General features: G+C 41.1%; 1 protein-coding gene across 1 annotated transcript in view; it reads right to left on the bottom strand.

Moving 5' to 3' along the window:
• TULP4 (TUB like protein 4) overlaps positions 1–13,489 on the bottom strand; it is a gene marked incomplete at its 5' end in the record, with an annotated part of 126,937 nt that overhangs the window by 22,155 nt on the left and 91,293 nt on the right. The window contains 3 exons of the mRNA XM_082481892.1: positions 5,154–5,320; positions 10,588–10,722; positions 13,270–13,450. Coding sequence (XP_082338018.1) covers positions 5,154–5,320; positions 10,588–10,722; positions 13,270–13,450 — 483 coding nt within the window. The remainder of the gene's footprint in view (positions 1–5,153; positions 5,321–10,587; positions 10,723–13,269; positions 13,451–13,489) is intronic.

Genomic DNA, 13,489 nt, shown 5'->3' with positions numbered 1-13,489 from the left:
TTTCTCTCACTTTAGACTGCTCATGTTGAGACACACACTTTTCCCTCTGCTTTTTTCAGAGAGAATCTGGAAGGTGCAATGGCGGCAGTGCCCACCTGGCTCTTGTGACTTGCATGTGCACATCTCCGTACTGCCACAGCATTTATGGATGGCTGCTGGAAAGTAATGCAACTTCTTCATTCTTCTGTTCCCCATATTTACAGTGGGAATAATATTAACTAGTAAGAATTGATGGTGATAAAAGCAATAAAGACTATGATGTTCAGAAATTACATTGATGTGGCCTTATATGATTTTTCACGTAGAAAACTCTCATTTGATTTGCAGATGTTTCTTATATCCTCTGTTTCTATAGTAATTTTTTTTAAGATTTCAATACAACGATGAGATTCCATTTTAGCAGAATGAGTCTTTGCTTAGACAAGTGTCTCCATTTTACAGTCCTGATCACGATCCACTTCTGCAGCAGTCAGAGATGATTGTATGGCCTATATGGAAAATATCAAGGTCCTTATTGATATCCCAAAGAATGTTTCACCAGGTAGTTCTAAACTGTTGCTCGTTTCTCTTTCTGTAAGAAAATAAACTCTTCTTAAAGCTTTGTTCTCATCCAATAATAACTAGATAGGATTAATTTCAGGTGATACAAATGAAAGGCCATGTTAACTTAGAAGCAACAAACCTGAACACTGTATGTGAAATAAATGAAAACAAAGTAAGCAAGGTCAGCTTAGCTGGGTAACATAAAAGGCAGCCTCTTCTCAAAGCATTTTGATCTTAATTTAACCTAAAACTGCACCCTGCTTCTCAGGCCTTAGTAAAATAGCTTTTACAGAACTACCAGGTTTCTGCAGGATCACATCTTCTTAAATCTATCCATTCAGATGCCAGCACATTTCCAGCAGAGAAGCAGCCCGTGAGATGCTGTGAAAGCTGCTGCTGACAGCAGCAAGTTCAGAGCGAGTGGGTCTTCCCAAAGACTCCGGCAAACCTCTCCCATAAAGACTTAGCCTTTGGTACACCACTTTGATTTAGGGTTTTAAAATATTATACTGATAAAAAAGCAATTACATTTTTTCTGCATCTAATCTTGTTGCCTATAAAACTGATTCTGAAACATGCGGGGCTCAGTTCACCCTTCTTCATTGCACTTAAGGTTTAAACTGTTCTTACAAAAGTTACACAGTGGTATAAATTCATAGGATAATCTAAATTTGCTGTTGGATTATAGGTGTACAGATGAGATCAGCATCAGTGTTTCTAGACCCATGTTCTTCTTCCCCTAGTCCTCTCTGGGACATATAAAAAAGAAAATCATAAAAAGCGAATAAGGAACCAAAATACAAGCCACAACTTTGAACGATTAGACAGAAAAAATTCACAGGTCTGTGTAAGTTGGCAGTTAAGTAACTTGGAAGTGATCCTGTAGAAGACTCCTCTTTTTAAAGTTCAACTGGGGAGATATGAAGCAGCTGTATCCACTCAGAAGCAACAGCAAGTATGGCTAGTTGATATTATAAAGACCTGTCTGCACATCAGACAAGAAATTTTGAAGTGACAGAACGGGGTTGCGGCATTTCCGGTAGACAATTTTAGCAAGATTGTAAAACAGTCTTGAATGAGTTGACTCGTCTCATCCCTGCTTGATGCCAGGGAAAGGCTCTGAGAATTTAACAAATAATGGAAGAAATTAACATTCTTCCAGTAAAAAATTATGACCAGCAGGGCAGTCTGCTGTTGTAATCACATTTTTAAATGTTGAAAAAGCAGGACCATGAAAAAGCTGCCAGCTAAAACAACTAGGCATATTTTTGGTACATCAGGTTGGTGTTCGTGTACACGAGGGGCTAGTGTAGTAAGAGCTAAGTTTTACAGAAACTGATAGTATATTTTTGAATAGTTATCAACTGATGAACAGCCTTTAAGGTACGCTCTTTGTATAAAATAAGTAACCAGTATCAACTGTTCAGAGTCACAGTCTGGACCCAGTTTTCACGGAAATGCTTCCAACAAGATAAAAGTCTGGTGTGACTTTCTGAAGTCCCTTCTGAAATTTTTTCATCACTCTTTCAAGGTTCAAAACAGCTTGATTCTGTGTAGCAGAAGTTCAAGATTTGCCCAACCCTTATTTCAGCTCTTTCCACTATATTCTCCAAATATATTCTTGCAGCACATCAGGATGGCAGGCTGAAGCCCCAGAGCAGGGAACGAGACTCTTACACCATGCTAACTGTACCACTCTGTTTATGAAAGTTATTTTTCATGCAAAGGTACTGCGTTCATTTGGATTTAGACAGAGGATGCCAAAACCATACTAAAGCTGGAGGAGAAGCTTTAACACCCTGAAGGGATCCATGACAACAGTCATCACCAAGATGAGTAACCTGCAGTACCCAGATATATTCTACCTTGGGGTTTGCAGGGATTTTATGTTAGGTAACATTCCAGGCAAGTTGCATATAAATCTTACATCAGTTTTAGACTGAGATTTATTATTAGCAGTAAAATCTCTTGTTTCCTGAATATCCTACCAAAGACACTCAGGGCAGACAAACAGCAGAAACAAAGACAGTTCAGTATACCTTACTGATAAAATTTTCAGATGTCTGCTTTATCAAAGAATTGGAACAGAGGACCACATGCAAAATCAGTTTTGTACCTGTAATCCACTATTTTCTATGTTCGTCGTTGCTTTACTTTTTTGACCTTTATATTTGGAACAATGCTCACTTAGAATAAATGTGCTTTTCCAGTCACGCATTTGCTTGCTTCAGAAGAAACAGTTTTAGCAGAAGAGTCTGAGATAAGGAAATTCTTTTCTTTTCTCCAATTCTTTTCTTCAATAATCAGTGGTGAATTTTATAAAAACCTATCAGAAGGCTGACTGGCATGGTACAGAAAACTAATGAATTTACTCTGATGAATCTGTCATCAGACAAATTACTGGGACCACTGACCCACTCTGTCATCTTTGCATATACATCTTTGGAGCAGAGGCACGGAATAACAAAAGTTACTAGCAATTTTTTTGCAACAGCAGTTTTTACCTGGTTTCAATAGTAAACCAAATACTTAGCAATGTTCTAGCATACCTGTCACTTAGCTGGTAATACCGTTAGGCCAGCATTCAAACACACAGAAGCATAAAGTCCACATGAGCAGATACAGGTGTCCTTCTGAAAGACCCCTCATTTCCTCCTGCAGCTGAGTAAATAGGAATTTAAATGCACTAAATAAAGAGAATAAACACTAACTAATGAGAGAAGAGGAGTGGCTCTAATTTCAGGCAAGTTTATGCACACAGTTTTTTAATAAACGTAAATACATCAGTTTGAATGTTATTTTTACCCCGGTTTCCTAAGGAAATGAGACTCTATGGTTGTGTTATTACTTGGCGGTTGCCACCCCCCGCCTCCTTCACTTCCAACCTGAAGCTGTTGGTTTTTTATCTGAAGTTGATAAAGGGGGAAGAAATCTCCCAGATGTTAAAATGCTGCAATTTCAGTGAAAATTAGCAGCTGGAAAGAGCTGAGAGCCTCATGTTAGTATTTTCACTATGAGAAATATGGCAGTATGAACCTGGCAGTTACCTGTTCTGCATGACCCGTCAGTTCTCCTATAAGTACTTATATAATGGCAGAATAATTAGCCCTCACGTCAGCCACAATATGTGCTTTCTCCCAGTTGATTAAGTAGAGGAGAAAGAAGAGCTGAAAATATGAAAATAAGTTGATGGGACATAGGGAGAGTTAGAGGAAACGAAGGTGTTTGAGGCAACTGGGAACGAAGTTGGGGAGAGAGCAGTAAGAGATGAGCCTGCACACACGCACACTTTAAGGCAACCTGACCCCATCAGTTCCACTGCTCAAACCACAGCTTGATTTCACAACTTGACACCAGAGTGTTACACTAGTCGACCGCTAACATGGACACACGGTATTCTGGTAGTGAAGTAACAGAACGAGGTTTGGTTTTTACCTGGTCTGGGAATAACCAACACTGGTATAAATATGTTTTCTCCAGAATCGATCCAGAGAAGAAAGGGCTGTGCTGCTTTGCTGAAAGGGCTATGTTTAAGAAATAAAGCTGTGTGTATGGGTAAGTCCTTTAGACACCTAGATCAGCATTAGATGTCACTGTACGTATTTAGGTTGGCTTTAGAAAACATTATTTTATACATTACAAAACTAAAGAATTCTATCTAAATTAGAGTGCTAACGTTAATAAGCACAGGTTAATGCTAAATATAAGCAAACACAAAAGCTCAGCAGCTGGTTTACTACGTCATCCTTTTGTATCCATCCCAGATCAGGGTACTGAAAAAGAAATGATAATAAACGGTATAATCATTAATCATAATTAAGTAAATATATATATAGCATTTTCCTCCGCTTTCAGATTTCAAAGCTATTATAAATTAACTAAGTTTCACTAGTAAGTCAGAAATCAGAACGGCGTCAGCCCTATTCTGCAGAAAATGAAATAAACCGTAGAGTGACAGTCAGCTGTGTTCTGAAATACCAGCAAAGACCTATGAAGCATGTTGTGCTCCTAAGCAGCACACAGACGATGTGTTGACATTTACTTGTCAACTAACATGACCGAGGTTACAGTGAAAGTCTGTACAGAAGGTGGGAACAGAGACAAGACTTTCTGATTCATCCTTCTCCATATGATGCCACAAAAAGTAGAATATTGCATCAAACCCACTGATTGTACATTAGAAAATTACAGCAATAACAAAGAGAGAATAATCTTGTGGTTATGACATTGGACTTGGAATATTTTTGTCCAGTTCCTGGCTACGCTACAATGTTGAGCAAGCTACTCAGTTTTTTCTCCTCAGTCAGTTACCAATAAAACAACAGAATTTCCTTTTCCTATCTTGTCTGTTCATGGCCCAATGGTTTTAGGAAACAGATTGTATGTTTGCACAATACCTAACGCAGCAGGTCTTAGAATCAGATGCACTCTTGGATGTCCATCTTAATGCAAACAATGATTATTTACAGTGCACTTTTATCTATATTGTATTTCAGAATGTGTTCGGGACATTTTGTAAAGCTTTTCACATTGCAGGTCTATACCAAAGAGCTGATGTGGGAAAAGCACAGAAGCAAAGCATTGAGAACTGACTTAAAAATACCTCCTACCTGTACAGGTGTCTCCAGAGTGTAGATATGTTCTCCGCGCACATTGTAGAACTTGACAAGTGCGCTTTTCAACAGGGAACCATTGCTGAGGTCAACTAGCTGGCTTTGCTTCTCCATGCCTGCTACTGCAAGTAGGTCTCCTTGCGTACACCACTGTACCACCACATCTGAAATTGCAAAAGACAGTTTGCAATAATCACTGATTAGAAACAGTAAGAACAGCAATTCCAGATGCTGCAAAGTGACTTGAATGCTAAATCGTGCTCTCAAAGGTTACTTAAGTACTTAGAAACCTAAATCCTTTCATCGAAATAGTAGCAAATATGCTGCATCTGCACTTCTGAGAATGAGTCTTTCTTTTTCTTTTGTAAACTGCAAAAAAATACGTAAAAAACATTCATTTTTCTCTATGGTGAATCTAGAATGTAATCAGTGCTTACTCCTAAGTACAAGAATTTATTAGAGATATTAAAACTGATGTGGAAGATCCCATGCACATCTTTGGGGTAAATAACGAACTAAGTTAATATGCAGATAAGTAACCTCACTGACTGATGCAGAATGCAAAGGTGGGGATTGGGAAAATGAAGAACCGCCCACTGTAGGTGAAGATCAAGTGTGAGACCACCTGAGGAACCTGAAGGTGCACAAGTCCATGGGACCTGATGAGATACATCTGCAGATCCTGAGGGAAATGGCAGATCAAGTCGCTAAGCCACTAGCCATCATATTTGAGAAGTCATGGCAGTCCAGTGAGGTTCCTGCCGACCGAAAAAGGGGAAACATAACCCTTATTTTCAAAAAGGGAAATAAGGAAGACCCGTGGAACTACAGGCCAGTCAGTCTCACCTCTGTGACTGGCAAGATCATGGAGCAGATCCTTCTGGAAACTCTGCTGAGGCACATAGAAAACAAGGAGGTGATTGGTGACAGCCAGCATGGCTTCACTAGGGGCAAGTCATGCCTGACAAACTTGGTGGCCTTCTACGACGGGGTTACAGCAGCAGTGGACAAGGGAAGACCAACTGATGTCATCTACCTGGACTTATGCAAAGCATTCGACACCATCCCACACAATATCCTGCTCTCTAAATTGGAGAGACATGGATTCGACAAATGGACCACTCGGTGGATAAAGAACTGGCTGGATGGTCGCACTCAAAGAGTTGCAGTCAACAGCTCGATGTCCAAGTGGAGAGCAGTGACAAGTGGCATTCCTCAGGGGTCAGTACTGGGACCCGTACTGTTCAACATCTTTGTCGGCGACATGGACACTGGAGTTGAGTGCACCTTCAGCAAGTTTGCCGATGATACCAAGCTGTTTGGTGAGGGAGACACCCTGGAGGGGAGGGATGCCATGCAGAGGGACCTGGACAGGCTGCAGAGGTGGGCCCAAGCCAACCTCATGCAGTTCAATAAGGCCAAGTGCAAGGTCCTACATCTGGGTCGGGGCAATCCCAAGCACAAATACAGGCTTGGTGGGGAACGGCTCGAGAGCAGCCCTGAGGAGAAGGACCTGGGGGTGCTGATTGATGAGAAGCTCAACATGAGCCAGCAACGTGTGATCGCAGCCCAGAAGGCCAACCATATCCTGGGCTGCATCAAAAGAAGTGTGGCCAGCATGCCGAGGGAGGTGATTCTGCCCCTCTACTCCACTCTTGTGAGACCCCACCTGGAGTACTGCAGCCAGCTCTGGAGTCCCCAACATAAGAAGGACATGGACCTGCTGGAGCACGTCCAGAGGAGAGCCACGAGGATGATCCGAGGGCTGGAGCACCTCTCCTATGAGGAGAGGCTGAAAGAGTTGGGGCTGTTCAGCCTGGAGAAGAGAAGGCTCCGGGGAGATCTTATTGTGGCCTTCCAGTACCTGAAGGGGGCCTACAGGAGAGCTGGGGAAGGACTTTTTACTCGGGCATGTAGTGATAGGATGAGGGGGAGTGGCTTTAAAGTGGAAGAGGGCAGGTTCAGATTAAACATTAGGAAGAAATTTTTCACTTTGAGGGTGGTGAGACACTGGAACAGGTTGCCCAGAGAGGTTGTTGAGGCCCCATCCCTGGAGGTGTTTAAGGCCAGGCTGGATGTGGCCTTGGGCAACCTGGTCTGGTGGGAGGAGTCTCTGCCTATGGCAGGGGGGTTGGAACTCAATGATCTTCAAGGTCCTTTCCAACCTAAACCATTCTGTGATTCTATGACTAAGAGAGCAGCAGTAGAGAGCAAAGGATTTGCCTGGAAAAGCCTACAGAGCAGAAAAGCAGCATATCTAGCAATGCCTCATGTTCTCACTGCTGTGCATATAACTTTTAGTATCACTCAAACTAGAGTTATATTTTGGTATAACACCAAATTAGAAAGACTTCTGGGTTTTTGTCCATAAATACAGATGGTCTCTATGTCATAGGCTTTCTTTTGACACACGACTTGTGAAAATCTACTCATCTGTCTAGCAGGAGATTGCCAGAAGCACACAGGGATTGCTTAGTCTCTCATATACATGGATATGAATACATGTATCAGCTACCTCTCCTACAGGCACCTAACAATGAGGAACACCCACAGCTTAATTTGGGGATGCTAATTTCAAACCCTTATATCCTTCAGCTCTTTGTCACACTGCAACAAGAGCACTAAACCAGTATTTTGTGTTTCTGCTTGTGTTCTGGAGGCAGATTTGCATGTGCAAGAAATACTGAGCTAGTCTTTAAACCCTTTTACTCTTAAACCAGAGGTGAAAGGCAGCTATTTTGTGCTGAGACAAAGTGAAGGTAAAGACAAAACTTTTGTGCTCTGGGATGCTCAGTCTGCCAAGAACCTTTGAAGACATTTGTGGGCGAGAAGCTGTCTTCAAATGAAGAAGCAGGAGAGAAATAGGAGTTGGCAGGAAGGATCTCAAAATTGTTTCAAGTTGTCAACTTGTCATTTTCAGGGACTTTTATGTGCAATTTAAAATGGTTTTGTATTATTTCAACTTTCTGATATTTCTCATGGGAATTATGCTTCTGTACATATCAGAGGCAAGACGCATGTTCCTCAAGATAATTTTTACACAGCTAGGTATTGTATGCCTTTTTTCCTCTTAGTCCTCAGCCCTGTAAGTAATCTACAAGGGGTTTTATTCATCTTTCTCAGAGTATAACAATAGGCAGATTGGAAATCAATGATGCAAGCTGATCAACTCCACTTTTGGTAACTGGTCTAACTGCACCATTACCAGAGTGAATAAACAGTGGTCTTTGGATAAATGTCTTCAGGTAAAACTTTCAGTCAATCCCCATACAAAGAGGGAGAGGAGTGATTACCGCACCCAGCAGTTTTCTCTCCCTCTCAAAACTCCTAGAATTAGGCTGCTGCAAAGGCAGCAAAGGGCTGGGTGTGGGCTACAGCATCCCCATGGGACAGTGTGGCTCTACAGTATGCTTGCACTGCCAATGGAGTCTTCAATGACTATTGAACCTTGATGTAAAATAGCTCAACTGATAACTAGGTCTCAGCGCCAGCACAGAGATTAGAAATCAGATGGAGGCTTCATCTAGGGTAACAGTCTGCAAGTGAATCAGTGGATCAGAGTCATCCCTCAAAACTACTTGCCAGCCACTACAGGCACGTGAATACTCCCAGTAAAATGACAGCCATGCAAAGCTAGTAGAACAGCAAAAATATACTGGTAATGCTTGAAATAGTGTTAGAGTTGCCTGCTTTAAAAATACATTGAGTAGCCTACAGCAGCCCCTAAAGACAAGGTTATCTGCTGCAGAGACCACAAAGCAATACTTACAGATTTCAGACAGACACACACACAATAATACTGAAGACCATCCACTCTCAGCAGAATACCAAGTGGCTGGAGAGATGGAGATATTGAACTGGGTGGTTTTGCACATTCATGCATGTGATAACAACCAGTAAAATTACAGTCACTCGAAAAAAAATTGATAAGAAGGTGCAGAAAATGTTTACATCTATATGACAGCTGTATGCAAAATACTTTCCACATTACAGTGGGTACCTTCAAAACAACAGTGACATCCCAAACACCTTTCTCTCTCTGTCTCATGCACGCTTCCAATCCAGCAAGATGTTGCACATTCTTCTTCTACTGACGTCAATGATGTTTACAATCATAAAAAATATTTCTACTGTATCTTGTACATTAATATTTTGCAAGAGGAGGGCAATGTAATTAAAGGATCTTTTTTCCATTAGTGAAAGTCAATGATGAAAGAGAAACGTGACAGACAGAGCCCTGCAACTCCAGAGAATAAGATGGAGTTTGTTTCTCCTACTGTTTCCAGCTGAAAGCTCGACTAGATGACAACTCAAGACTAATTCCTATTCTATTTACTATAACTCTGTAGAGATGCTGGGAACACCCCTTGGTGGAGGGGGGTGTTTAGAGCTGCTCTAAATTGGTTCCAGTTTCCCAGACTTCAGATGTCCTTTCAGCTGAAGAAGTTTGTGGACCACAGGGTTGCCCCAGAATGCTTCATTTTGCCAGCCATATGCTTCTTGTGTTGGCACAGATGGAAGCAGGAGTGGAAAAGAAACCTCAAAGTTGATTTTTTTAACCTGCTAAGACTACCCCACATAGTGGATCAACCAAATACTATTGGGCTGGTGTTAGGGCAATTTTTCACCAAAAATATCCCGCTGTTACAGAACAGTTAAGAGTCTGTTCCAAGAGCTTAATTTATTTTTTAAAAATCTAATATAAAACTAATTGATCTGTGAAGATGAAAAAGAATCAATGGAACCTATATTTAAGTATGTGCTTATGTGCCACAGGGAATTAAAACTTCTCTCCAGGCAAAGCACTGTAAATTGTACTGAGTGTTGGCAAACAAAGGGACTTTTTCGATAGGTAAGAACAGTAAAAATTTCATTGTGAACTGAAGATTTTACATGGAATACTGATCTTATAAACATTCATACACATCACTTAGCAAGATGCATAATAATTAATCAGTGGAATTTTCCTTCTCTCAGAATAACTTGCCTCGATAATTAATAGTTCTAGCAAGTTTTCAAAATTTGTGGGAGTCAAAGCAGCATTGCGATTCATACCTGGTTACCATAAGCATGGGAGGAGACCTTGTGAATTAAAGATGCAAAGGAAGTGTTATGTAGCAGAGGCATTCACACTAAGCAGCAAAAACATATTAGCACATTCAGCTGAAAAAGAGCAAACAGATCAATTTGCTCTACAAAACTGCCATAAAAACATGATCTCAAAAATTGAAACATTTTTTCAAACACAAAAACTCCGTCAGCCAAGCGCTGCTCTTCCACCAGCAGGTGTCACTGCTGGAAATGGCAATAACGGTGGCCAAACGCTTCTGGATCAGGAGAGACAACCGCAAAAACATAACCTATACACACATCATTAAACATACAAGAAAAACAGAGCATAGGAAGGGGGTGAAATGGCTTCCTTTTCTACCTTTCAACCCTGAGCGGATGATAGTAGGAGACAAGTCATCATAATTGTTCATTAAACTGATGTCTCCCGACGTGAAGCTGACAGTAAGTAGTGGCTTGGTGTTCTGCACCAGGACTGGATACGCAGCTGGTCCATCTGCAAAAACAAGGCTCTGGAGTGAGCAAAAGGCAAGCAACCAGAAGTATTGACATCCAGGCTCAAATACACTGTACTTCAGCCTACCACCATCAGGAGTGGTTCCAAGCCTCAAACTCTACCTGCTTATGTCTGCAACATCTATGGGCAAAAGCAAAGCAGCTTTAGCTAATTGGTTTGTCTGCTTTTGTGAAACCCCAATGTTTTTACTTTGTGAGTTTTTATGCAGTATATCCAAAGTGATTTGTGCATGTACTATTATGTTATACAGTGGTGGTTTTCAATCTTTCTCCATTGCCAACTCCCCAAAGTGTCCCCAGATTGAAAAACAGTGCTTTGGAAGGGTTCCTTGGGACCCAAGTTGAAAACCAGTGTTATAAGCAATATAATCACATTAAAAGCTTTTTGTTAGATACACCTTCCGCTTGGGCAAGTGCTGGGGACTCCTCCTGAAGTCACACAGAGACATTATAAGAACTCCAAAGAGAACATACTGACCTTTCATAAATTGCTGTATTCTAAATGTTCAGAGCTAGGCAGCAGCATGAAAAGTTACCTGCCATCCTGCATAACAGGATCCAAAGCACTCAAAGGTAGAGGCGAGCCCAAATGGAACACTTGGCTTTAAAAACCATTTCTGCAAAGTCTCTGCTCCTCCGGGCTTGTTTTTCAGCATTCACTGAAATTCCCTCACTCAAATACTTCATGACCAACACCACCATCTGTAGCATTCGCTGTTTAACTTTTTGTTTACAATTTCTGACAGGAGATGCCACTCGCCCCTGATAAAGTGCTTCTCAAGGCCCAGTCAGCATCTTTTCAGTCAACAAAAATGGCAGAGCCAGTTAAGAGCGGTATTGCTTCCCAAACTTGTAAAAAAGCTGATCAGAAAGCATTTTGGAGAAAGATGTCTAGTAATTAGCATCTCTGTGTGTATATAATTTAATAAGAAAAACTCATCAAACTTCCAGTCCTTCCTACACATCTGTGTGAGTCAAAGGTTTGTCACCTTTGAGAGGTTTATGCTGCATCTGCTCTAAAGAAAACACATCATGTTTGGGTAATCATTAAAATAGGCTTGTAGGCTTGTAATGAGTCCACCCACCCACTGATTGACTCATAAACAGCTAGTGCATTCGGATCATTTAAGTTCTCATCTGTGTACTCTGCAACTTCACCATCCTCTGACTGGAACTTCAGTATTTAAAAAAACAAACAAACAAACGAAACAACAAAAGAATTTATGTTGTTCTCTGTCTTGCTTTAGAAGCTTGCTAGGAAATGTGAAGTTTGTTTCTTTTCTTCTAAGGTAAGAAATGTCTCCCAGCACCAAAGGTGAGGTATGAAAGCCAAAAGAAAACTGAGTTTTAAAAGATGCTAACATCTTACCAGATGATCATATTGTCTCCTATCGTTATTTGTTAACTATATATGCTTATTATGTTGACATATATACACAATTCTGGAAAAGGTAGATTTTTTGACTGAATCCAAATTAGAGTTAAAACTGCAAGAGTCCTCAACTCATTGGTTCAGTGGATCTGAGATGCAAATTCAGAATGATTTCTAGCTACTATGTATTTAAATATTTCATTGTACAATCACTGCTATATTAATTTACTTCTTAATTTAGTTCAGACTTTATACACTGGAATACAGAAACAGCTTACCGAGATCTTACAGACTAATCAACAGCATTAACAAGGAAGAAGTATTAGCATTATTTGAATAAGAAGGATGCGCCGGACTGCATGGATACCTAGGCCTCCTAGGTCTTTGCTATTGATGATTTCCAAAGAGTTTAAAACCGAAGTATTTCACCCAACGAGTTATATTTATACTTAAGGGTAGGGAAGGATTTCTTCCTGACCCTCAAACCGGCAACGTGCTCTGAAGCACAGAAATTAGTAACTCCAGACAGCTCCAGTCACTGTTCTTCTACCCTGTGAAATTACAGGAAATATTTTCATTTTCAATCCTTCTACGGAATTTATTGAGCTCTTTATGTCAGTACTATCAAGGACGGGACTATAATGATGAGCATTACAGAAATCCTATGGAACAGAGATAAAATTAAAGATGTAGCACTTTCCGCTATGTCTAGTACTGGTATCTTTTCACATGAATGTATATAATAGCACATTAGCTTCTGTGACTGCACTCTGATTATGTCCATACATATGGACCATTGCAATATCCACATCTGCTTAGGAGTGAAACCTGATATACCCCTGTATAGTGTTTTTCACTCACCAGCTTTGCGTTTTAATCTCCTTTGTGCAAACAGAGACACACAGCACAGATGAGGCCTGACCTGCAGCAAGCTGTGTAGCGAGGCTGGTGGCAGAGCTGGGAACAAACCCACCCACCAGACCTCTGCTCCATCCTTCATGCTACCTCCACAGGAACGCACCATCTTTTAGCCTCCACCAGCTTGAAAACACAGCCATCCTATTGTTTCAGTACAGTGTGACCATTCCCTGGTGTTCGAGATATCTTCATAAGCATTTGCAAACCTGCAACAGAAGGACATGAACGCAGCACTACCTTGCGGTGGGGAATAGTCGTCGGAGTCCGTGTCGCTCTCGCTGCTGTCCTCCACCAGGAAGCTGGGGTAGTTCCAGGACATGCTGAGGATGCCATCTGACTCGTGAAGGAGTACGTGGGCCAGCATGCGGCCATGACAGTCCATGACAATAACCTGTCCATCAGCAGTGCCAAACAGTACCTGAAAATAACAGAACAGCCCTCAGTCCCAGCAAATGTC

Source organism: Vanellus vanellus (genome assembly GCF_965231255.1).
Source record: "Vanellus vanellus genome assembly, chromosome: 3".
NCBI lineage: Eukaryota > Metazoa > Chordata > Aves > Charadriiformes > Charadriidae > Vanellus > Vanellus vanellus.
Note: the sequence above shows the minus strand (reverse complement) of the source record. Positions and strands in the feature narration are given on the sequence as shown.